Source organism: Camelina sativa, chromosome 15 (assembly GCF_000633955.1).
Source record: "Camelina sativa cultivar DH55 chromosome 15, Cs, whole genome shotgun sequence".
NCBI classification, from domain to species: domain Eukaryota; kingdom Viridiplantae; phylum Streptophyta; class Magnoliopsida; order Brassicales; family Brassicaceae; genus Camelina; species Camelina sativa.
The window spans coordinates 16,796,441-16,818,290 of record NC_025699.1 but is presented as its reverse complement, the minus strand read 5'-3'; the positions used below and the strand labels follow the sequence as shown (position 1 = coordinate 16,818,290).

Below are 21,850 nucleotides of genomic sequence, written 5' to 3'. Positions count from 1 at the left end.
AGATGAAATTTATTGACAAGTTTGTTGCATGTTCAAACATCACTATAGTTTAGCCACTTAGATGTCTTTTAGCCAAATGTTTTTGTACTATTTTTAAGCTAGAATTAGAGATATTAGAACTTATAAGTGTCATTAGAAGCATACTACACAACAAACATGGTCATTATTAATCTCTAAGCCTATCCACCAAACTCTGACCACGTGGACAAGTAATCCAGATGAAATTTATTGACAAGTTTGTTGCATGTTCAAACATTACTATAGTTTAGGGTGGTTTAGGATTTAAGATTTAGGATATAAGGTTGACGTTTTTGGGCTTATATGGATTTAGTGTCTATGTGGTGTTAGGATTTAAGATTTAGGGTATAAGGTTAACTTTTTTTGTTTGTCAACAACTAAAGTTACTAAACTTAAAATTTAGTATGTTTATCACCAACTAAAGTTACTAAACTTAAAATTTAGTAATGAAAATAAAAAATAAATGTTAAAGAAAAAAAATATTAGAAAAGAAAGAGAAAAGTTAGAGAGAGAGATGAGAATGAAAAAAAAAAGTAGAAAGAGAATGTTAGTTTAGTTAGAGGGTGTAAGTTGTAATTTGACATAAGAAAAGTATAGAGATAGTAGAAAGTGGGTGTAAGTGTCAATATTTTAGGAGAAAGTGGGTGTAAATGTCATTTTCTCTTGGTTTTAAACTGTTTAAAAGGTACTTTGGAAGAAAATGTGTTTGTGGCTTGTGGGTAGAGCAAAACTAATAACTTATGTTATTGATTTTTTTATATAACAAAACTATTTGGTTATTGATTTATATATAATATTAAAAACAAAAACAAAAATAAAAGTGTTGACGGAACCGATAGAATCATCGAGAACAGAGGAGGAGCTATGGCGCCGCTTCATGTATCGGCATCGCTTTCGTCGCCGTTGCCACTTCTCTCTCCGCCACTGTCTTCACCGTCTCTAAACAGAGCTGCTGCTACGACATCTATTGATTGCTCTTTCGTCTCCGTTCAACGCTTCCCTCTGAGGCGTAAGACGAGGAAGCAGTTGCAGGTGGTGTCTATGGCTCCTGAGGAAGAAAAGCTCACTCGTCGCAACCCTCTTGATTTCCCTATTGTGAGTATCTCTTTGTTTTCGATTCCCTTTTAGAAATTGGGCTCTAGATTCTTAGGGATTTCACATTGCTATTAGAATCTGAAAATTGTATTTGAATTCACGAGCTTGAGCAAATTCTTGTTCTGTGCCTGTAGATTGTAAACTCACCACTTTGATTTTAAGTAAGTATTAGTGATGTATGAGATTGTGAGGCTATCTCTCAAGCTTTGATTTGTGTGACTTATCTTGTTCATGACTTGCTAGAGTTATCAGGTATAGAATTCTTTGGTTACAGGAATGTGAATAATGGAAGTCCTTTTTGCCTAGTTTACTTATGAATCAATTAGAGAGAAGCTGCATCTAGTGACAATTGTATACCGAGTTTTGAGAGTACCTCTGTATCGTTTTCTTGGTTCTTTGTTTGCTGTAATTTTGAGTGTAGTCAGTCAAATTCCACTTCTATACGTTCTTGATTTCCGATTGTTATGTTGTCGATGTGTTTCTTGTGCATCGATGTTCTGCAAATAATCAACAATGGTGACTTTTCGTTTACCTGGTTTGTTAAATATTGCTCTATCATTTTCTGTTACATTGAAAATATTATGTATCTGATATTTGGGTTTTGTGGTAGGAATGGGAGAGACCAAAGCCAGGGAGGAGACCAGATATATTCCCCAAGTTTAGTCCTATGAAGTCACCGTTGCCTCCTCCAATGCCTTATGATCCTCCTGAAGAAGATGATGAAGAGGAAGAGAAGAAAGAAGAAGAAACAGAAGACGACCCTGACAAGGAAGACGAGGACCAACCCAATAACCACTAGTAAGAAAACTCATCTCTCTAACACTCTTGTTGTTGTTGTTGTTGTTGTTTTGTCTTAGAAACCTTGATGGATCTTATTTCACGTTAAAGAGATTAAAAAAAAAAAAAAAAGAAGAAGATATTGTCAACCCTAAAATATGTTGGTGGAAGTTTGGAACTCATTTGCTGCGTAGATTTGCTCCTATGCCTAGCTTACATCTGCTGTAGTAAACTCGCTTTCTGCAAACGATTTTTTGAATGTATTCTCTCAATAAAGCTCCTCGGATTTTATTGTTTAAACTACATCATCAATACGAACTACTACTTAAAACCGTAAAGAAGGTATCTGCCATGCTTTTGCCTTATTAAGAAGTCTTTAGTTTTGAATATATATGTTCTGATATGCTTATAAGACGTGAGTACATGTTTGTACCCTAGACTCCCTAGTAGTTGCTCGATTACTTTAAGTCGATAGGTTGAATAAAACTTGTGTTATTGGTGAGTTCTTCCCGCAAGAGATCCTATTTGAACTTGAATCAGACGTTGTGTGTATTTTCGTATTTTGGTTACATCCTGCTTATGATTTATCTTTCAGATGTCACGAAACTGAGTCATGGTAGTCAAATGTCATTTAGGTCATTAGCTGTATGATTATGCTGAGGTTGAAGAAAATATATATCTAATAAATTATAAAAGATATAGTATCTCTTTAAAGGCCTTTAAAAGTGTTAAACAAGTAGATTTAATGATAACTTTTAGTGATCTTTAGCGGGTTTAGCCTTAAAACAAATTAAAATGATCAGAAAAGCAAGAAACACTTGGTTGGTGTGTTGGAAGGTGAATGTTGTTTTTTGATATAACTTGAAGGTGAATGTTACATGTGCGTTTGGGGGAATCCACTAAGAAACAACAGTGCGGTTAGGTGTAAATTAGATTAGTTAAGTACAGTGATGGTTCCTTTGACAGAAAAGGTACAATGATGGGTCCAGACTCATGACAAGACATGGCTAGTCGTGTTTCCCATGTTCTGGTTCTGCATATCTTGTTTGTTTACTTCAAAATCGGGACTGTTACTTAATTGTGCCGACATCTTACGACATTAAAAACAATTAAACTTTCACTGATTGAAGATTAAGAACGCTGGAAAAAACATTATATTTGATTGGCGATTCGAGATCAATGGCTTTGACGGTTATCGATCAATTACACGGTTCGACGAGGTGGTTGGAAGCAAAAAGTTTAGCGTTGCGATTTCTAAACCACTATTTGGGACGATACTAACCATTTTTAACATCATCATCAAGAATACTCAATATTTTGTTTACTACATACATACTCATGACGGAGTATTTAGGAGAGTTGCGGCTAACAAAGTAACACCTCCAGCTGCTCTAGTCACTCACTCTCCTTGTTTAAAACAAACTATATAACCCCTTGTGGGTATAAAGAGTTAGCAAGTGGCAGTGGGCCAAGTTCTTCCTAGTATGGTTAAAAGAAGAAAAAATAAATAAATGAAAAAAAGACAAGTTCCGTTATGCAATCGCAACCGCAACCCCAAACGCTTTTGTTTTTGCTATTGTCATTCTATGTTATCAGTTTGGACCAATTTTGGTGTTAGTTATTGTGTTTGGGGTTTTTAACCTTTTCGCGATCTCATGTCTCTGACTCAGCCACGTTTCATCACTTCAAGGTGTACACGGATATTAAACCAGAACACACATGCAAAACTCCTTCGAGAAGTTTAGCTCAATCAGACTATTTAAAGCCGTACGTAAGTATTTGTGGCTCAGAGTCACCCGTTACGCTATCTCTTTTGGCATTTAATATTTTTATGATCTTGAGGTAAGCCACATCGTGTGCCGATATGATATATGTTTCTTAACCATTAATTAAATTATTCTTTTTTATTTTTCTCAAATGTTACAAAATATGTTATTCATTTTTTGGATGAGGGTTCCACGCACCCAATCTATTTTGGATTTTCTAACCAAAAATATATATATTTTTGTAATAGTCCAAATCTAAATAACTTTTTGCTGGCAAAAATAATTTGAAATCATGAATTATTATTACATAAATTTATATAAATTTGATTACGACGTACAAATCTTTTATTTGGTCACTTGTTCTAGATCATATTATTCACGAATATGAATTGTCAATTAGTATGTCTATTCTTAGGTAGAGAAAAAAAAACCAATGCAATAATGATAGTGTTGTGACAGAACCGGGATCGACTGTATTATTAAAATTCGATAGACGTCATAGTGGAATTAAACTCCCATTAAAATGTGAGTTTTTTCACATTTTAATCTACATACTTATCAACTGCTCAATTGTATACATACTTATCATGCATGGTTTATAGAGTTTTGTATAAGTTATAATGTTATATATTGGGATGGGGACAAAAGAAAAAAGAGTTTTAAACGAGCCAAACGACACGCCATACGAACACCCACTCTATACCTCCATATTCTTAGCATCTCTTTGAAAACTGATTTGTATTCTTGCTTTTGTTTTATCAGATGTGTCTCATGTTTCCAACCAAAATTATAATTTTATGGTACATATCCATCGAGACTATTCAAATCTTTCCTTTTCCTTTTTTAAGCTTGCAGTACAGAACGAAATGAGATGACCGCCGTTTACCAGAACATCAAATGTACTTAGTTTGAAACATCATTTCTAGTTAATTTTATGTAAAGAAACAATACTATTAGAAAATAATCACGTTTTTTGTACAACCTATATACATCTTTATTCTTTTATATATAACCGTAGCTTATTTATTTTTTATTTATTTCATCCACGTAAGTTGATATCGACCGGTTTTGAAATAACCAAAAATGTTCAATAAGAATCTTTGTTGATTCGATTTCATTTGCGCTCAATATATTATTATTCATGTTCAAACTTAGCAAATCAAGTTTTTCATCACTAGGAAAGATTTTGAGATATAGGTCGATCGTGATATACAAACAAAGTCCTTGGATGACTTTGGGTTATCGTAAGATGGTATTCTAGTCTTGTGTCTATCAAATCATTCGTTCTTCCATTTTAATAAAGTTTTATTAGTAGTTTTTTCTTTCTACTGCATTTAACTATTTAAATTGGTAATATAGTTATATGAATTGATTACAAAGTTCAAACATGTTGAAAAACCAGATTGACGGAAACATCAACAAACCAAGATAAATTTATGGATATTGTTGATATAGAAAACAACAATTTAATTTGCTGGTTTGATTGAAAATGATCTGCGTTAGGCTTTTGGTGGAAATCGGTAAGAACAGTAAAGAAACGATGTACTGGATTTGTATTAACTAGTTCTTAGTATTTTACTATTTTAAGATTACAAGGTGTCATTTTCTCTCGTTCATATTTAAACTATGAGTAAAGTTTTAATGTTTTTTTTTTTTGGTAAAATGTGAAGTTTTTAATGTTTTTTTCGATTCATGAAATATGATATATATTATTTTATTTTATTTTTGTGTGTTTTTTTCTAGGTTTGATGGTCGGTTAGGTCAAGTCGTGGGTAGGTACATCAGGGACAACGCTAGCAATGACGATATGAATTTCATTGTTCCTGATTATCAGTCCGTCTATCATTTGCAAACCTTAAGAGATGCGAGAGATTACTTTAATGCACATCCACAGCCCTTCGGTGAACGTGGTACCCTGATTCATGAATTACAGCTTTTGCTTGGGGTTGTAGATGCTCATATTTCTCATATGGCATAAGGTAAAGTTAATAAAATTTTTATTTTACTATATATTTCTGCACTTGTCGCAGCTATCATGAGCTGAATCTATCTTCTCTTGCAGGAGAAGAAGATCTACAACTTCACGATTGAGGAGATGAAAGGGTATTCCTCGGATCTGGATGAAATTGATGAGGGGTGGATTCAGGGGAGTCCACCGTTGTAGAACAAGCATTCGATCGTTGAAAGCCCAAAGACCACGTCTGATAACCATCTCCATGGATTCTTCAGAAGAGAATGTGAATTGAAATTGATTCCCTGGGATAATACGCCCATGGACCAAACCGGTTGGCCCCAAATCCTTGGCATAGAAGCGATGATTGAACAAAGGTTTTGGCGACGTGGCATGACCGGTCTTCCCATAAGGATGAAACGATTTTCCGTTTGTGCTCTTGCTACGACTGCTTCCGGAAGAGCGATTGGTTCTTCATCAAAACCCATATTGATGTCTTGTATCGCTCTTCTCAAATTATCTACCATTTTCACACGAACTTTATAATATCGAAAGAGAAAAGTAAGAAGTGAAGTGATTACTTGGTTTTGGGTTGTGTGAAACTTCAAATTCTGACTTGGAGTATATATATAGGGCGTCCTGATAACTGCCAATGTTGCATCACGTTGCAATTGAGAGGGCAACATGGAGATAACCGTCAGAAAAGTTGGGAGAAAACTGTCCATATCGCCGAAAAAATCGAGACAAATCGTCCCTCTAAAATCACTGATGAAAAAGGTGAATAACCGTTGAATTGCCTTCGCGGTCGCCTCTCTCTCTCTCTCTCATTTTTATAACTTTCCTTCTCTTTTTTTTTTTTTTTACTGTTAAAATTTTACCTTTTTGATTTTTTTAACAAGAGACAAACATAAGTTCTATGACACGTTCCTTCACTAATTTACTTATTTTATGTTTTTTAGATAGAGGGTCTTTTTTAATTTAATATTTGTATAAAAACAACTTTGTCATACCCAGTTGGAGCGTTGTTGGCCTTATATCACAAATATGTCTTATTATAATTATATGATTTCACATAAATATTTGATTTATTTTTATGATATTAATTAAAAATTAGTTTGTTCATAAAATACATTTAGTTTTTTCTCTCTTAAAATATTTAATTTATATAAGATACATCTGTTAAATATTTGTATAAAAACAACCTTGTCATATCCAGTTGAAGCGTTGTTGGCCTTATATCACAAATATGTCTTATTATAATTATATGATTTCACATAAATATTTGACTTATTTTTATGATATTAATTAAAAATTAGTTTGTTCATAAAATACATTTTGTTTTTTCTCTTTTAAAATATTTAATTTATATAAGATATTTATTAAAAAATCATGAAAGGTTAGTTTTTTTTACTATATATACAAAAATTAGTAAATTATGTACCGAAAGAACATTCGATTGTGAATAATGTTAAAAAACAAAAGAACAGATTTCTGAATGGTGTATATATGTATTTAATTTTAATACTGTTACCTTTCAACAAAGTAGACTAATAATAATTTGACAAAAGAAAACAATTTACTCGTTTCTTGACTTTTCAACATAATTTTAGAATAATGCCATCTATATGATCGATGTGGACAGGTAACCAAATTACCATGTCTATAGGTTTTGTTTTCAAGTTGTTGTATATATAAAAGGATTAGTCAACTTTTAGCAAGGTGATGATGATGAGTAATTAATTTTAAGAAAATATGATATTTTTCTAACTACATACTTACTAGTATTAAATAAAAATATACTCCACAATTCGTGATACATTCTCGAAGAACATTATTTACTAAGTGACTGGACTAAAAAAACATGCAAAATGCATGGGTAACTTAATCAAAGTGGTGAGATTGGACTCATTGACAAGTCTCTTTAGAATAGTGTATTAGTCTCTCACATGCCTAGAGCAGCCGTTGGACTCATCCGGACCGTTGCAAGTAATATCGGACTAGTTTTTTTTTTTTGCAATGCTTTTTTTTGCAAAATAACTTTTCTACTCGCCATTTTACCATTAATCTTCAATAAATATTTACTGAAGATTAATGGTAAAATGGCGAATTATAGAATAATATGCATTATATTCCATCGTTATATATCATCATCATTAAGTTTGTAAAATTATATTAAAAAAAATTAAGTGAAGTCTTTAATGAAAACCCGAAATCTATGTTTAGAATTTAAAAACTTTAATGTCTATGTATATACCGTTAAAAATTTAAAAACTTTACCGGTGTATATACCGTTAAATCTGGATATCAAGCCTTGCAGAAAAAACCGGCAAATGACTCCTATGTCTCGGGTCCCAATATTATTCTTTTACAGGCATTTGTCTGGCAGATTCGGTGTCCACCAAAACTTAAACATTTTTTGTGACAAGCAATTACGGGTTTCATAGCGACAACAACTAATCTGCGGCGACGCGGACTGAGTTGTGATTTGGAATGTGCGATTTGTGGTGGGGCGGAGGAGACAGTCAATCATGCCCTTTTCTTATGCCCTCCGGCTAGACAGGTTTGGGGATTATCCCAATTCCCAACATCTTCGGGTGTTTTTCCTTCTGATTTGGTTTTTGCTAATATGGATTCACTATTTTGGAGATTTAAGGATATTCTTTCGGCGGAGGTATTTCCGTGGATTCTATGGTATATATGGAAGGCCAGAAATGATAAATTATTTAGCAATTTGGACTCAAATCCGCTAGCGATTTTACGGATAGCGGAAGAGGAAGCAAAGCTTTGGTCTTTAGCCCAAGAGGAACCTTTCGGATCCTTACCTCAGGGTGTGCCTCGACCTTCCTCTATGTCTACGGTTCATACTAGAGATGCAATTATCGGATATGGCACTAGCTACCGATGTTTTGTGGATGGATCCTGGAAGGCGACTGACCAGTTTACAGGTAGAGGATGGCAATGCATTTCTCTCGAGGGAGAATCTCCCACTATGGGTGCATCTAATTCTCGCCGTAGCTTGTCACCCCTCCATGCAGAAGTGGAAACCCTCATATGGGCAATGCGATGTATGATTGGTGCGGACAATGAGAAAGTTGTTTTTCTCACAGATTGTTCTGATTTGGTGAAGATGGTGTCTTCGCCTTCCGAGTGGCCTGCTTTCAAGACATATCTGGACGCTATTGAAGACGACAAGAATGAATTCTTATCTTTCTCTGTAGTTCAGATTCCCAGATCACAGAATGGTAGTGCGGACAAACTGGCGCGTCGTGCTAGAGTGGAGTCGCATCCAATTAACTTTGTGAACAATTTTCTTGTATTCTGCTGGCAAAAAAAAAAAAAAAAAAACTTGAATGTCTATGTGAAATTTTATTTTAACACTTTAAGGCATGTAAGTTAACCAAACTTACCAAACTTACCTATAGCAAAAGAATCTACGGTTGAAACAAGTTGAACTAATTTAAACGTATTTATACCAGCCAGTTTTAAAATTTTAAAATAAATGAAAATAACACAGTAAAAATTTAGGGCATACCCCTCACTTAGATTTAAGAATTAAGATTATCTACGAAACAAAAATAACCCAAAACAAAGAGATGTATAAAAAAATAAATCCTTGAATCTTTCACATGCACGGTCCTAGCTACTAAACAAAAAAAAACACCACTCTGTCTTGGCTGACGTGTGTATCGCGAGAGGCTTCGTTATAAATACGTAAATAACTTCTCTATGTCCCTTCCACGGTCCCTTAAACAGAAAAAAAAAAAAAAAAGAGAGAGAGAGAGATACGAAAAAACAATTATATGGAGAACGGCAAATGCAACGGTGGCTCGACGGTGAAGTTACCGGAGATCAAGTTCACCAAGCTTTTCATCAACGGCCAGTTCATTGACGCCGCATCAGGTTCTTTTTTCTTTGTTAACTTCACTATTTGCTTCTTCCTTTTTCATAATTCAAACGTTGACCCAAATCACTCCTGTTTTCTGATTTTGGCTCAAATCTTTTTTCTCAATCACATATAACCATATCAATAGCCTCAAAAAGTATATCTATTACGCTTTGGGTAAAAAAAAAGTAAAACAAACAAACCGCGGTTTGTGATTTGTGAGTATAGTACGGTGGTTGTGGTTCGGTAGATCAGTATTGAGTGGTCTGCAAAACAAAACTATTTGAAAAAGGGAAAACAACAAATTATAGTTTTTATGAATAGAGAAACATGTTCCACTATAAAACACGAATACTTTGTTGGTCTACCCTGACATTTTTTCTTCTCCACCACAAGTTTCATCAATTTCTTCTTTTCTATATATATATTTTTTTTTTGAGAAGTCGAGATGATAAAGGCTTATGCTTTGTCCTTTATCAATGAAAGATAAAAAATTTATGATTCGTAGATTGAACCGGGTGGTTATGATTTGACATACGTTTGGGTTACAAAAAAATATAGGGAAGACGTTCGAGACGATTGACCCAAGGAACGGTGAAGTGATCGCTCAAATAGCTGAAGGAGACAAAGAAGATGTTGACTTGGCTGTTAAGGCCGCACGACACGCCTTCGACCATGGTCCTTGGCCTCGCATGACCGGCTTCGTACGTTTCCTCCACTTATTCGTTTTTTTTTTTTATTTTTATTTTACTGCACCTAATTTGATTAACAACTTATTATTGGTGTTTCTTATACTATAAACCAATTTAATTGTTAATATTTTTGCTGTTAATTAATGTGGTCCCGGGTCATTCTTTTTTTGTGTCTTATTTTTAGTGAAACTCATTGATTTGATATGCACAATTTTTTAACTGTCAATCGTGTTATCTGAAGAGAAGAGAACGAGAGAGGTTTGACTTCTTATTTTGCGGGTGGGTGTCACTTTCATGTTGTTAAACATAAACGTGTTACCCATATTAGTTCAGCATATTTCCTAATCAAACTTTAAAGCTTATGATAAATTAATCTTTACATGGTTGTTTGCAATTTGGACTAGTACTCTCTCTATTTAACGTGACGTGACTATTCTTCCTTAGTTTTTTTTTTTTTTGTGATATTTGTGTTAGCTATAATAAAAGTATAGCTAGTGTTTTTCTTCACTTAACCAAGTTTGGTGGATGTGATTTGAACAGGAGAGGGGAAGGCTTATGAATAAATTCGCAGACTTGATAGAGCAAAACGTAGAAGAATTGGCCAAACTTGATGCCGTTGACGGCGGAAAGCTATTCCAATGGGGGAAATTAGCTGATATTCCGGCCACAGCCAATAATTTTCGGTATAATGCGGGTGCGGCGGATAAGATCCACGGTGAGACTCTAAAAATGACACGACAGTCTTTGTTTGGATACACACTAAAAGAACCAGTTGGAGTGGTTGGTCACATTATCCCTTGGAATTTCCCAAGCATTATGTTTGCCACCAAGGTGGCTCCATCTATGGCTGCTGGTTGCACAATGGTGGTCAAGCCAGCTGAGCAGACTTCCCTCTCTGCTCTGTTCTATGCCCATCTCGCCAAAGAAGTAAGTCCGTAGATTTCTAGCTTTAACTTGTTCAAATATTTGCTATAGTATAGAAAAGTTGATTAGGACCGCAATTTGCTTTAAACGAAATTTACTTTAATAATAGATTCATTTTTTAAGCCTATAATTACGTAGGCTTAAAACATTATAAAAGTTGTGGTTTCGTTTGAAAAGAAAAACAAACTAATTTAACATGTAATTAAAGAAACTTAAACGCAACAAAGACGATAGAAACCTAACAGTCTTTAGACATTTTTGTGTGACCAAAAAAACAGGCGGGAATTCCTGATGGTGTGCTCAACATTGTACCTGGTTTTGGATCAACTGCTGGAGCAGCAATTGCCTCACATATGGACATAGACAAAGTAAGATCTATCGTCTTATCATAGTGACTAGTCATGTTGTTGTGTGGATGTGTAAATCTTGAACCTTCTCTGTATATGTTATGATCAGGTTAGTTTCACGGGATCAACAGATGTTGGGAGAAAGATAATGCAAGCCGCGGCCGCAAGTAATCTCAAAAAAGTTTCCCTTGAATTAGGCGGGAAATCGCCTCTTCTCATATTCAACGACGCTGATATTGACAAAGCCGCCGAGCTTGCGCTTCTCGGTTGCTTCTATAACAAGGTATCATAGTGACCAATCAATAATGATATTGATAATGTACAACATGTATTAATTTGGTTGATGTACAGGGTGAGATTTGTGTGGCGAGCTCCCGTGTGTTTGTTCAAGAAGGTATATACGATAAGGTTGTGGAGAAGTTAGTGGAGAAGGCTAAAAACAGGACCGTTGGTGACCCTTTTGATTCCACTTCTGAACAAGGACCTCAAGTAAAGAAAAAAGAACTAATGTTCTTGATTTGAGTATTACTTAAAAGTGAGATTATGATTTTTGATTATATGGGTTTGTTTGTTCAGGTGGATAAAAGACAATTTGAGAAGATCCTTTCTTACATCGAGCACGGCAAAAACGAAGGAGCGACCTTATTAACCGGAGGGAAAGCCATCGGAGATAAAGGATACTTCATTGAACCAACTATATTCACAGATGTCACTGTAAGTCACACATTCACAAATTAGATGCATCTACAGTTTTAACTATACAGTATATGTAACTGTTGTTAATCTTTGTTAATTACAGGAGGATATGAAGATATACCAAGATGAAATCTTTGGACCAGTCATGTCACTGAAGAAATTCAAGTAAACTTTAAAAATTAAAACTTACAATCTCTTCTCAAATCTCAATCATTGTCTCGTTCCATGTAACAATAATTAAAATCTCTAAAAAAATTGTTTGCGCAGGACGGTAGAGGAAGGGATCAAATGGGCAAACAACACGAAATACGGCCTTGCAGCAGGAATAGTAAGCCAAGACATAGACTTGATCAACACGGTTTCAAGGTCAATCAAAGCTGGAATCGTTTGGGTTAACTGCTACTTCGGGTTTGATCTTGACTGTCCTTACGGTGGCTACAAGATGAGTGGCAATTGTCGTGAAAGCGGCTTGGACGCTCTGGACAACTTTCTACAAACCAAATCCGTAGTTATGCCTCTTCACAATTCCCCTTGGATGTAACAAAATTGTTTATAACAAAGAGCAAACTTAAAGAATCAAACAATAATAAAAAAAACTTCAAGCAAGCTTTGTACTTTTTTCTTTATTTCTTCAATACGTTTTGTTTTTTTTTTTCTTTTTGAAATTTTTGTGTCAAACAATAATTATACTGTCTATACTTTCATTGCATTTATTACCAAACAAAAACAACAGTTTCTTTTTTTTTTACTTTTTTTTTTTTTTTTTTTTTTTTTTTTTTTTTTTTTTTTTTNACTTTTTTTACATTAGCAAAATACTAAAAACTAAAACGACAGCGTTTTACTCATTTCCCAATTTTGCCCCTAAGTTTAACACCAAGAACCTTCTCCATCTTGGCAAGCACGGCTTGGTTCGGAACAGCTTTACCATTCTCATATTCCTGAACCACCTGAATCCGTTCATTAATCTGTTTCGCCAGATCCGCCTGCGACATCTTCTTCTCCAATCTCGCCTTCTGTATCATCAACCTTACCTCCGCCTTCACACGATCCATCGCCGCAGGCTCTGTTTCTTCCTCAAGCTTCTTGGTGTTAATCACCGGAACCGCCGTCGATTTCCCCTTTTTGTTCGAACCGGCATCGAATTTCTTAACCGTTTGAACCGCCACGCCGCTTCTTAGCGCTGCGTTAACCGCTTTCGGATCGCGTAGGTCTTGGCTCTTTTGTTTTGATTTGTGGAGAACCACTGGTTCCCAGTCTTGTGTCACTGCTCCTGGGTATCTGCTCGGCATTTTTTCGTCTCTGATTGAGAAAGAGAACAACGTAAATCGTAGATGATAGATATTGAAATTGAGAACGATGATGATGAGGTGATTGAAAGGATTATGAGATTTTTTTATAGACGAAGAAGACTAGTTTCTGGAGAATTCGATCATCTTTTTTTTCCTCCATGTTCGTCTCTGGAACGTTCTTAAGAGATGGATCTACGTGTCATTAACAAAGTTGGACTCGGATACAGCAAATTATCTGATTGGTTGGTTTTCTTATAACTATAAATATCAAAACCAAACCATTTTTTGGTATAGTTGAATCGTGATTTAATTCGGTTTAAATTCGGGTCCCGGGTTAACCGAACCGAATTCGCACGAATAGCGATGCATATCCAACGGTACACAGTAATAGAAGAGAATCAGACGGTCACTAAAGCCCCAAAGAGTGAACAGTCTAACAAAAAAAGTAGCCCTGAGGAAGTGAGTGACGGACGTTTCCGCCATTTCTAGTTTCTACGACGGGAGGCGAAATTTTTTTGGCGCCAATCTTCCCTCCCCTTCTCGATTTCGTCTCTAAGCTCAAAACATCCTTTCTCGCTTTCTCTCTCTCACTCACGCAGTTCCAAAATGCAGCGTCAGAGATCGATTTTGTCTTTCTTTCAAAAACCCTCGCCGGCGAGTACTAAGGGTTTGGTTTCCGGCGATGCTACTAGCGGCGGAGGAGGAGGAGGAGGAGGAGGAAAATCACGAATTACTGTGAAGGAAGGGGATGGTAAAGGCGACGCTTCGGTACGCGTTCCTGTATCGAAATCTGTGGATGAGGTTAGAGGAACGGATACTCCGCCGGAGAAGATTCCGCGTCGTGTCTTGCCGTCCGGATTTAAGCCGGCTGAATCCGCCGCCAGAGGTGGAGCTTCGTCGCTGTTCACTAATATTATGCATAAGTTTGTGAAGGTCGATGATCGAGATTGTTCTGGAGCAAGGTACTACTAATCTTCGTTTTCTCTAATATTTGAATCATTAGCTAGAGAGAGATCTTTTGCCTCAGTAAATATTAGTCTTGTAATGTATTATGTCAATGTGGAGGTTTTGATTAGTATCATTGTTTGAAATGTTACAGGCAGGCCAGGAGCCGAGAACATGTTGTTCCGTGTGATGATTCGTCCGTATGTGTGAAGAAGGATGACAAAGTTTTTCCTGAATTTCGTTCCAATAATGGTCAGTCTCAAGAAAGAGGCCATGCTTTTAGCTTCAGTGGGAGAGCTGATATAAGACCAGTAGAAGATGATGATGTTCCTGGTCCAGAAACACCAGGGATGCGTCCAAGTGTTTCTCGTTTGAAGCGAGTTTTGGAGGATGGAATGACTTCTAAGGAGAATAAGCTCCCTGTATTGGATTCTAGCAAAAGGCTGAAATTGCTTCAAGATCCAGTTTGTGGAGAGAAGAAAGAAGTAAACGAAGGAACCAAATTTGAATGGCTTGAGCCTTCTCGTATCAGGGACGCTAACAGACGACGTCCTGATGATCCACTTTATGACAGGAAGACCCTATACATACCACCTGATGTTTTCAAGAAAATGTCTGCATCGCAAAAGCAATATTGGAGTGTCAAGAGGGAATATATGGATATTGTCCTGTTCTTTAAAGTGGTTAGTCAATATCAATCTTGTGTTCAATTCATTTCTCAATTTGATTTCTTCACTTACACCTCTGCATACATTATGTTCTTCTCAGGGAAAATTTTATGAGCTGTATGAGCTAGATGCAGAATTAGGTCACAAAGAGCTTGACTGGAAGATGACCATGAGCGGTGTCGGAAAATGCAGACAGGTAAATTAGTTGAAACTAACTGGCCTGCTGGAATCATTGTGTCTATAAATTTTGACGGCCCCCTTTGTATCAGGTTGGTATCTCTGAAAGTGGGATAGATGAGGCAGTGCAAAAGCTATTAGCTCGTGGGTAAGGGAACCATCATACTTTATGGAATTATTTACTGCTACGGTTAGGATTTGAAATAAAAAAGAAATCAGTTAGGATTCTGAGAACCTAGGATGTTTTCTTCTTCGTTATCGTTTATAATAAGTCTTTTCATAGAGGAGTAACAAACAAAACTTGCACAATATTTGTGTACTCACTAACAAGGTATATACCCTGCCAACCTTTGCTAGTTCACTGTAGCAACAGTTACAGATGATATATGTTGACTTATATGTGTTACACTCATTTTTGTTGAAACTGGATAGTTATACATGCTTCCAGCAAATACTAGCATGCAGGTTCATATGTTTTCCTATTCCACTAATTATGTATTGAAACACTCGTTGTTTCTTTTGAAAGATATAAAGTTGGACGAATTGAGCAGCTAGAAACTTCGGACCAAGCAAAAGCCAGAGGTGCTAATACTGTAAGTTTCCTTGGGACAGATCAACGAGGGTGTAGTAGACTGTTCTTGATCGTTTTTTTCTTTTTCTGTACACTATTTTTATGCTGTAATTAACTCAATGGCTATTTTGATCTGACTATCAGATAATTCCAAGGAAGCTAGTTCAGGTATTAACTCCATCAACAGCATGCGAGGGTAACATCGGGCCTGATGCCGTCCATCTTCTTGCTATAAAAGAGGTTTGATATTCATCTTATAAGTTAAGTTCGAGTCCTTGAAGGTTACACTCTTCTTTAACGATCTTCCATCAAGCAGTGTAAGGATTTGGGATCAGAAATTCAAGATTTGCTGCTTTGTTTTATATACAAGAAATTCCATTAATTTTTTTTTGTAAGCTGCAGAATAAAGTCTCTGTTTAAGAATCTTTAAATGTGAAGGGACTCAATCTTTTTAACTGAATTTCATACTTTCTTACAACTATCATAGTCTGCAATTGTATGTCAAGCCTTACATTGCCATGATAAAGTAGCTGTTCAGGAATTGCCTTTGGTTACATTGCCTAATTGTTTGATGTCGATTTTTCTTCTAAATCGTGATTTTTAGATCAAAATGGAGCTAGAAAAGTGTTCAACTGTGTATGGATTTGCTTTTGTTGACTGTGCTGCCTTGAGGTTTTGGGTTGGGTCCATCAGCGATGATGCATCGTGTGCTGCTCTTGGAGCTTTATTGATGCAGGTAAGCAAGTGTGTTCGGTATCTTATGCGTACCATTTGACTTCGTGTGCATATATTTGGTTTGCAGGAATTAATTATGAACACCATTTGGTTTTTTTTCCAGGTTTCTCCAAAGGAAGTGGTATATGACAGTAAAGGTAAACTGCTTGTATGATTGTATCACCAGTTTTTTTGTCAAACAGAATTTAAGGTAAATGACACTTGTTAATTTAAGTGCATAAATGTTTAAATGTAGGGCTATCAAGAGAAGCCCAAAAGGCTCTACGGAAATATACATTGACAGGTACTATTTCAGGAAACGAAAATATGCTCTTCATAGATCATCATGTAGACTCAGTGTGCAGATTCGTGCATGAAAATCTGTCTTCGTTTAGTTTCTCTTCCAATGATAGATCTTTTAAACATTGCTAATATATATGATGTTTATGTTTCAATTTAATAGGGTCTACGGCGGTACAGTTGGCTCCAGTACCACAAGTGATGGGAGACACGGATGCTGCTGGAGTTAGAAATATAATAGAATCTAACGGATACTTTAAAGCTTCTTCTGAATCATGGAACGGTGCTGTTGATGGTCTAAATGAATGTGATGTTGCCCTTAGTGCCCTTGGAGAGCTAATTAATCATCTGTCTAGGCTAAAGGTTTGTTGGCTTGGCTAGTTTTTGCTTTTCACAAGTTTAGCAAAGGAACTCTTCGTAACTTACAGTTTCTATCTTCTTGCAGCTGGAAGATGTACTTAAGCATGGGGATATTTTTCCGTACCAAGTTTACAGGGGCTGTCTTAGAATTGATGGCCAAACGATGGTAAATCTTGAGATATTTAACAATAGCTGTGATGGTGGTCCTTCAGGCAAGTGTATATATTCATTTTATAGCCTAGGAAAATATATACTAATACTTGGTACGGATATCCAGTAAGTAATAGCCGAAGTTTGTTTACCTCTGCAGGGACCTTGTACAAATATCTTGATAACTGTGTTAGCCCAACTGGTAAGCGGCTCTTAAGGAATTGGATCTGCCATCCACTTAAAGATGTAGTAAGCATCAATAAACGGCTTGATGTAGTTGAAGAGTTCACAGCAAACTCAGAAGTTATTGAAATCACTGGCCAGTATCTCCGTAAACTTCCAGATTTAGAAAGACTCCTCGGACGCATTAAGTCTAGCGTTCAATCATCAGCCTATGTTTTCCCTGCTCTTCTGGGGAAAAAAGTGCTGAAACAACGAGTAAGTGTCAATCACATATTTTCTAAGTAATGTCTTCCATGATTTGTAAGGGAGCATTATGGGTCTAGCTTCTATTGCAATATGTCTGGAGTCTGGTTAACGATGACATTTGACTAAACTCATTGCACTGCAGGTTAAAGCATTTGGGCAAATTGTGAAAGGGTTCAGAAGTGGAATTGATTTGTTGTTGGCTCTACAGAAGGAATCAAATATGATGATTTTGCTTTGTAAACTCTGTAAACTTCCTGTATTAGTTGGAAAAAGTGGGCTAGAGCTATTCCTTTCTCAATTCGAAGCAGCCATAGATAGCGACTTTCCAAATTATCAGGTGCACATCTATCTTGCATATTCATATATTTGGCAAATAAATTCTGTCACTGCTCAAAGACACACTCCCAGTGCTTAATAGCTTTGATCGACGTTCATTCATTCTTAAATTTGCTTCAGCATGTGCATTTATTAGCAGATAAACTTGTATAGCTTGTTAGTTCGTTCATACTGTTAATATCATCTGCCCGGGGTTACTAAAAGAATTTGCTTTTTGTTCCTGGTTTTTTTTTTTCTGGAATACGAGTTCAGTTTGGTATATGGTTGGATATGTATCTAACTTGAACTTATTAATGTTGTATCAGAACCAAGATATGACAGAGGAGAATGCTGAAACTCTGACAGTACTTTTTGAATTATTTATCGAAAGAGCCACCCAATGGTCTGAGGTCATTCACACCATAAGCTGCCTAGATGTCCTGAGATCTTTTGCAGTCACTGCAAGTCTCTCTGCTGGAAGCATGGCCCGACCTGTTATATTTCCTGATTCAAATCAGAATCAAGAAATAAAAGGGCCAATACTTAAAATCCAAGGACTATGGCATCCATTTGCAGTTGCAGCTGATGGTCAATTGCCTGTTCCAAATGATATACTCCTTGGTGAGGCTAGAAACAGCAGCAACAGCATTCATCCTCGGTCGTTGTTACTGACAGGACCTAACATGGGTGGAAAATCAACTCTTCTGCGTGCAACATGTCTTGCCGTTATCTTTGCCCAAGTTTGTACACACACTTGTTTCATAAATCACTGTTTTTACTCTTCAAGCAACCGTTTTCTAGATATGATATCAACTTATACTCTCTTTTTTTCTTTTCATGTGCAGCTTGGTTGTTATGTGCCTTGTGAGACATGTGAACTCTCCCTTGTGGATACTATTTTCACAAGGCTTGGCGCTTCTGATAGAATCATGACTGGAGAGAGTAAGTTTGTTTTCACAAATTACTTTTTGCTCAGTTATGCGGATTGGTGTTTGAGTTGAAATAACTGGTTTTTTCTTTTTGTAGGTACCTTCTTGGTAGAATGCACTGAGACAGCGTCAGTTCTTCAGAATGCAACTCAGAATTCACTAGTAATCCTTGACGAACTGGGCAGAGGAACTAGTACTTTCGATGGATACGCCATTGCATACTCGGTAACCTCCTCTTCTCCTTCAGCCAATACTCGTTTGATTCAACAAAAACATGCAGTTCATTTTGCTGAAACTTGTTGATTTATATCTCAGGTTTTTCGTCACCTGGTAGAGAAAGTCCAATGCCGGATGCTCTTTGCAACGCATTACCACCCTCTCACCAAGGAATTCGCGTCTCACCCACGTGTCACCTCAAAACACATGGCTTGCGCATTCAAATCAAGATCTGATCAAGAACCACGTGGCTGTGACCAAGACCTAGTGTTCTTGTACCGTTTAACGGAGGGAGCTTGTCCTGAGAGCTACGGACTTCAAGTAGCCCTCATGGCTGGAATACCAAACCAAGTTGTTGAGACAGCATCGGACGCTGCTCAAGCCATGAAGAGATCAATTGGGGAAAACTTCAAGTCAAGTGAGCTAAGGTCTGAGTTCTCAAGTCTGCATGAAGAATGGCTCAAGACATTGGTGGGTATCTCTCGAACTGCCCACAACGACAACACCATTGTCGAAGATGACCATGACACGTTGGTTTGCTTATGGCATGAGCTAAAATCCTCTTACTGTCTTCCTCAAGTGAAGGCGATAACCTAATACTCTATCTGAAGCTCTCGTTAAGTTCACTGATGTTTCGTCCTTTTGGAAAATGCTTAAATATCAAATTTAATTTCACCATTCGAACAAAGAGTTGAATCTGCCTGTTTGGCTATGACTAGTAAACAAGACAGAACCCATCCTAACCGAACAGTTTCAAGTAAATCCCACTTCTATTCTTAAACATGTGTAATCATAAACTGTATCTTCTAGATATGGAAATGTATCAACGCTTTGTTTTAAGGGAAACTGCAAATAAATAAGCTTAATTAATAAAGTCGGAAAGACTAAACACAAATTACAAAACTCATCAATTCTCTGAATCCCCCAAAACGAAAAGGAACAAAAAAAAACAGAACCCTTTGCATCTAAAACAACAACACAAGCTACATAGATTTTATAAATTTATTCATCACTGAGGTTCACATCAGAATCATTCTCCATTTCCTCATCTTCACTCTCATTTTCATCACCATGATGATTGTTCTCTTCCTCTTCACGTAGCCTAGCAATCTCACTCTGAGCTCGATCCACAATCCGTTTCTTCTGCAACTCCAAATCTTTCTGAAAATCAGCTCTCATCTTCTCCAACTCCTTCATTTGCTCCTTCTTACTCTTCTCCATCTTCTCAAAAACCTTCCCGAACCTCTCAACCGAATCCGCCAACATCTTATACGAAGCAGCGTCATTAAACTTCTTCCTCTCGTAATCAACCTCATCTTCCTCATCCTCCTCCTCTTCCGAATCACCAGGACTATCCATCATCTCATCAAACCCGTTCGACTTATCCAAATACACCTTAGTGTTCATAAACACAAACTCACCTGAATCAACACCACAAGCTAAACCTAAATCCGACTTAGGAGAAACACAAAGCAACATATCCAACTTGTTAAAAAACGCCCATTTACTCGAACCTAAACCCGATTTCTCAACCTTAATCTTCTCTTTCCTATACTTCCTCTTCAAGTTATCAATCATTCTCCTACATTGGGTTTCAGACTTCTCCATCCTAAGCTCCTCACTCACTTTCTCAGATACTTCATTCCAATCTTCGTTCCTCAAACTCCTCCTACCCAATTGCAAAAACCTATCCCCCCAAATCTCAAGCAACACAAACGCTTCTTGCTCTCTCCAGTCATACCCAACTTTCCCATCGCTTGGTCCAGCAAAATCGTAACCAGAAGCCACAGGTTTGTTTGGTTTCTGTCTCTTCAGAAACCTCTCATTCCCACGACTGTAACCTCCTCCTCCTGGTGGCTCTTCCTCGTCTCCATCGACTTCATCTTCGTCTTCTTCTTCATGGTAATACGCGTGACGCTTAGGAATGGGTCTACTATACATAGGATGACTCTGTCGATTCAAAGAGTAAAACTTTTTTGGGTACCCTGTTTCATCTTCGCTGTCACCCATCTTTTGAGCAAAACCCAGAAGAAGAAAAAAAAAAGCTAAAGAAGAGAAGAGAGATGAGATCTAGGGTTTCAAATCGGAGAGATCTAGGGTTTCAAATTACCTGATTCTTTTTTTTCGATCAACGGTGAAAGATCTTGGAGGGTTTAGCTTTGAGGAAGGAGAGGTAGAAAAAACTGAAGATGAGTTTTATTAACCATGGCCGTGTCTAGGGTTAGGGATTTGCATATTTTTTTGCCGGGTCGGAGTAGGAAAGCTACCACCACCGGTGAAAACATTGCTTCAGCCAGCGACGGAGTTTTTGTCGCGGCGTTCGGTTGGACCAATCCAATCCATTCGGATCAAATTGGGCTAATTTCAAAATTATGAATAGCATTAATAAGGCCCAATGGCCTTGTTTGCATTAATTTTATAGCTATGCTTTGGTGTCGGTTAACTTGTTTAGTTATTATGAGTTACTAGGTTAGATCCGCGGTGTGGAATGTTTTATTTATTTATTTATAAATAAATTTGATGTTAAAAGTATAATTTTTTTTTATTTTTAAAATTAGTTTAACTATGAAAATTATAGTTTTCAAAACGATAAGATATAAAAATGCAATGAAACAATAAAATAAATACAAACCTATAA

At 36.6% G+C, this 21,850-nt stretch overlaps 5 protein-coding genes across 6 annotated transcripts; 3 read left to right on the top strand and 2 right to left on the bottom strand.

Annotated features, from left to right (window-relative positions):
• LOC104746995 lies at positions 824–2,196 on the top strand. The gene is made up of 2 exons (XM_010468558.2): positions 824–1,113; positions 1,724–2,196. Exons 1-2 carry the CDS (start codon positions 883–885, stop codon positions 1,910–1,912), a joined length of 420 nt encoding a protein of 139 aa, XP_010466860.1. The 5' UTR covers positions 824–882; the 3' UTR covers positions 1,913–2,196.
• LOC104746994 (aldehyde dehydrogenase family 2 member C4) lies at positions 9,346–12,858 on the top strand. The gene is made up of 9 exons (XM_010468557.2): positions 9,346–9,507; positions 10,052–10,194; positions 10,723–11,109; positions 11,385–11,474; positions 11,563–11,736; positions 11,805–11,942; positions 12,030–12,167; positions 12,253–12,314; positions 12,417–12,858. Exons 1-9 carry the CDS (start codon positions 9,408–9,410, stop codon positions 12,688–12,690), a joined length of 1,506 nt encoding a protein of 501 aa, XP_010466859.1. The 5' UTR covers positions 9,346–9,407; the 3' UTR covers positions 12,691–12,858.
• On the bottom strand, positions 12,942–13,602 carry LOC104746992 (multiprotein-bridging factor 1c). Its single transcript, XM_010468556.1, has one exon. It carries the CDS (start codon positions 13,436–13,438, stop codon positions 12,992–12,994), a length of 447 nt encoding a protein of 148 aa, XP_010466858.1. The 5' UTR covers positions 13,439–13,602; the 3' UTR covers positions 12,942–12,991.
• On the top strand, positions 13,752–19,960 carry LOC104746990 (DNA mismatch repair protein MSH7). Of its 2 annotated transcripts, none has more exons than XM_019237153.1 (17): positions 13,752–14,400; positions 14,547–15,066; positions 15,152–15,247; positions 15,321–15,376; positions 15,755–15,821; positions 15,944–16,039; positions 16,404–16,535; positions 16,638–16,671; positions 16,770–16,817; positions 16,977–17,176; positions 17,259–17,385; positions 17,484–17,761; positions 17,895–18,089; positions 18,394–18,807; positions 18,913–19,009; positions 19,094–19,221; positions 19,312–19,960. In XM_019237153.1, the coding sequence occupies exons 1-17, from the start codon at positions 14,045–14,047 to the stop codon at positions 19,807–19,809; spliced, it is 3,342 nt and encodes a 1,113-aa protein (XP_019092698.1). In that variant the 5' UTR covers positions 13,752–14,044; the 3' UTR covers positions 19,810–19,960. The 2 variants fall into 2 exon arrangements, with proteins under 2 accessions (XP_019092698.1, XP_010466856.1); XM_010468554.2 differs by having other exon boundaries at positions 14,538–15,066.
• LOC104746991 (trihelix transcription factor ASIL2-like) lies at positions 20,060–21,554 on the bottom strand. The gene has a single exon (XM_010468555.2). It carries the CDS (start codon positions 21,220–21,222, stop codon positions 20,215–20,217), a length of 1,008 nt encoding a protein of 335 aa, XP_010466857.1. The 5' UTR covers positions 21,223–21,554; the 3' UTR covers positions 20,060–20,214.

Coding starts and splice junctions, on each gene's coding strand:
- LOC104746990 (XM_010468554.2), top strand. CDS start 14,045: ATGCAGCGTCAGAGATCGATTTTGTCTTTCTTTCAAAAACCCTCGCCG. Junction 15,822..15,943: donor AAGCCAGAGGTGCTAATACT/GTAAGTTTCCTT, acceptor TCTGACTATCAG/ATAATTCCAAGGAAGCTAGT. Junction 17,177..17,258: donor ATCATCTGTCTAGGCTAAAG/GTTTGTTGGCTT, acceptor ATCTTCTTGCAG/CTGGAAGATGTACTTAAGCA.
- LOC104746991 (XM_010468555.2), bottom strand. CDS start 21,222: ATGGGTGACAGCGAAGATGAAACAGGGTACCCAAAAAAGTTTTACTCT.
- LOC104746995 (XM_010468558.2), top strand. CDS start 883: ATGGCGCCGCTTCATGTATCGGCATCGCTTTCGTCGCCGTTGCCACTT. Junction 1,114..1,723: donor ACCCTCTTGATTTCCCTATT/GTGAGTATCTCT, acceptor GTTTTGTGGTAG/GAATGGGAGAGACCAAAGCC.
- LOC104746994 (XM_010468557.2), top strand. CDS start 9,408: ATGGAGAACGGCAAATGCAACGGTGGCTCGACGGTGAAGTTACCGGAG. Junction 11,475..11,562: donor CACATATGGACATAGACAAA/GTAAGATCTATC, acceptor TGTTATGATCAG/GTTAGTTTCACGGGATCAAC. Junction 12,315..12,416: donor ATGTCACTGAAGAAATTCAA/GTAAACTTTAAA, acceptor TTGTTTGCGCAG/GACGGTAGAGGAAGGGATCA.
- LOC104746992 (XM_010468556.1), bottom strand. CDS start 13,438: ATGCCGAGCAGATACCCAGGAGCAGTGACACAAGACTGGGAACCAGTG.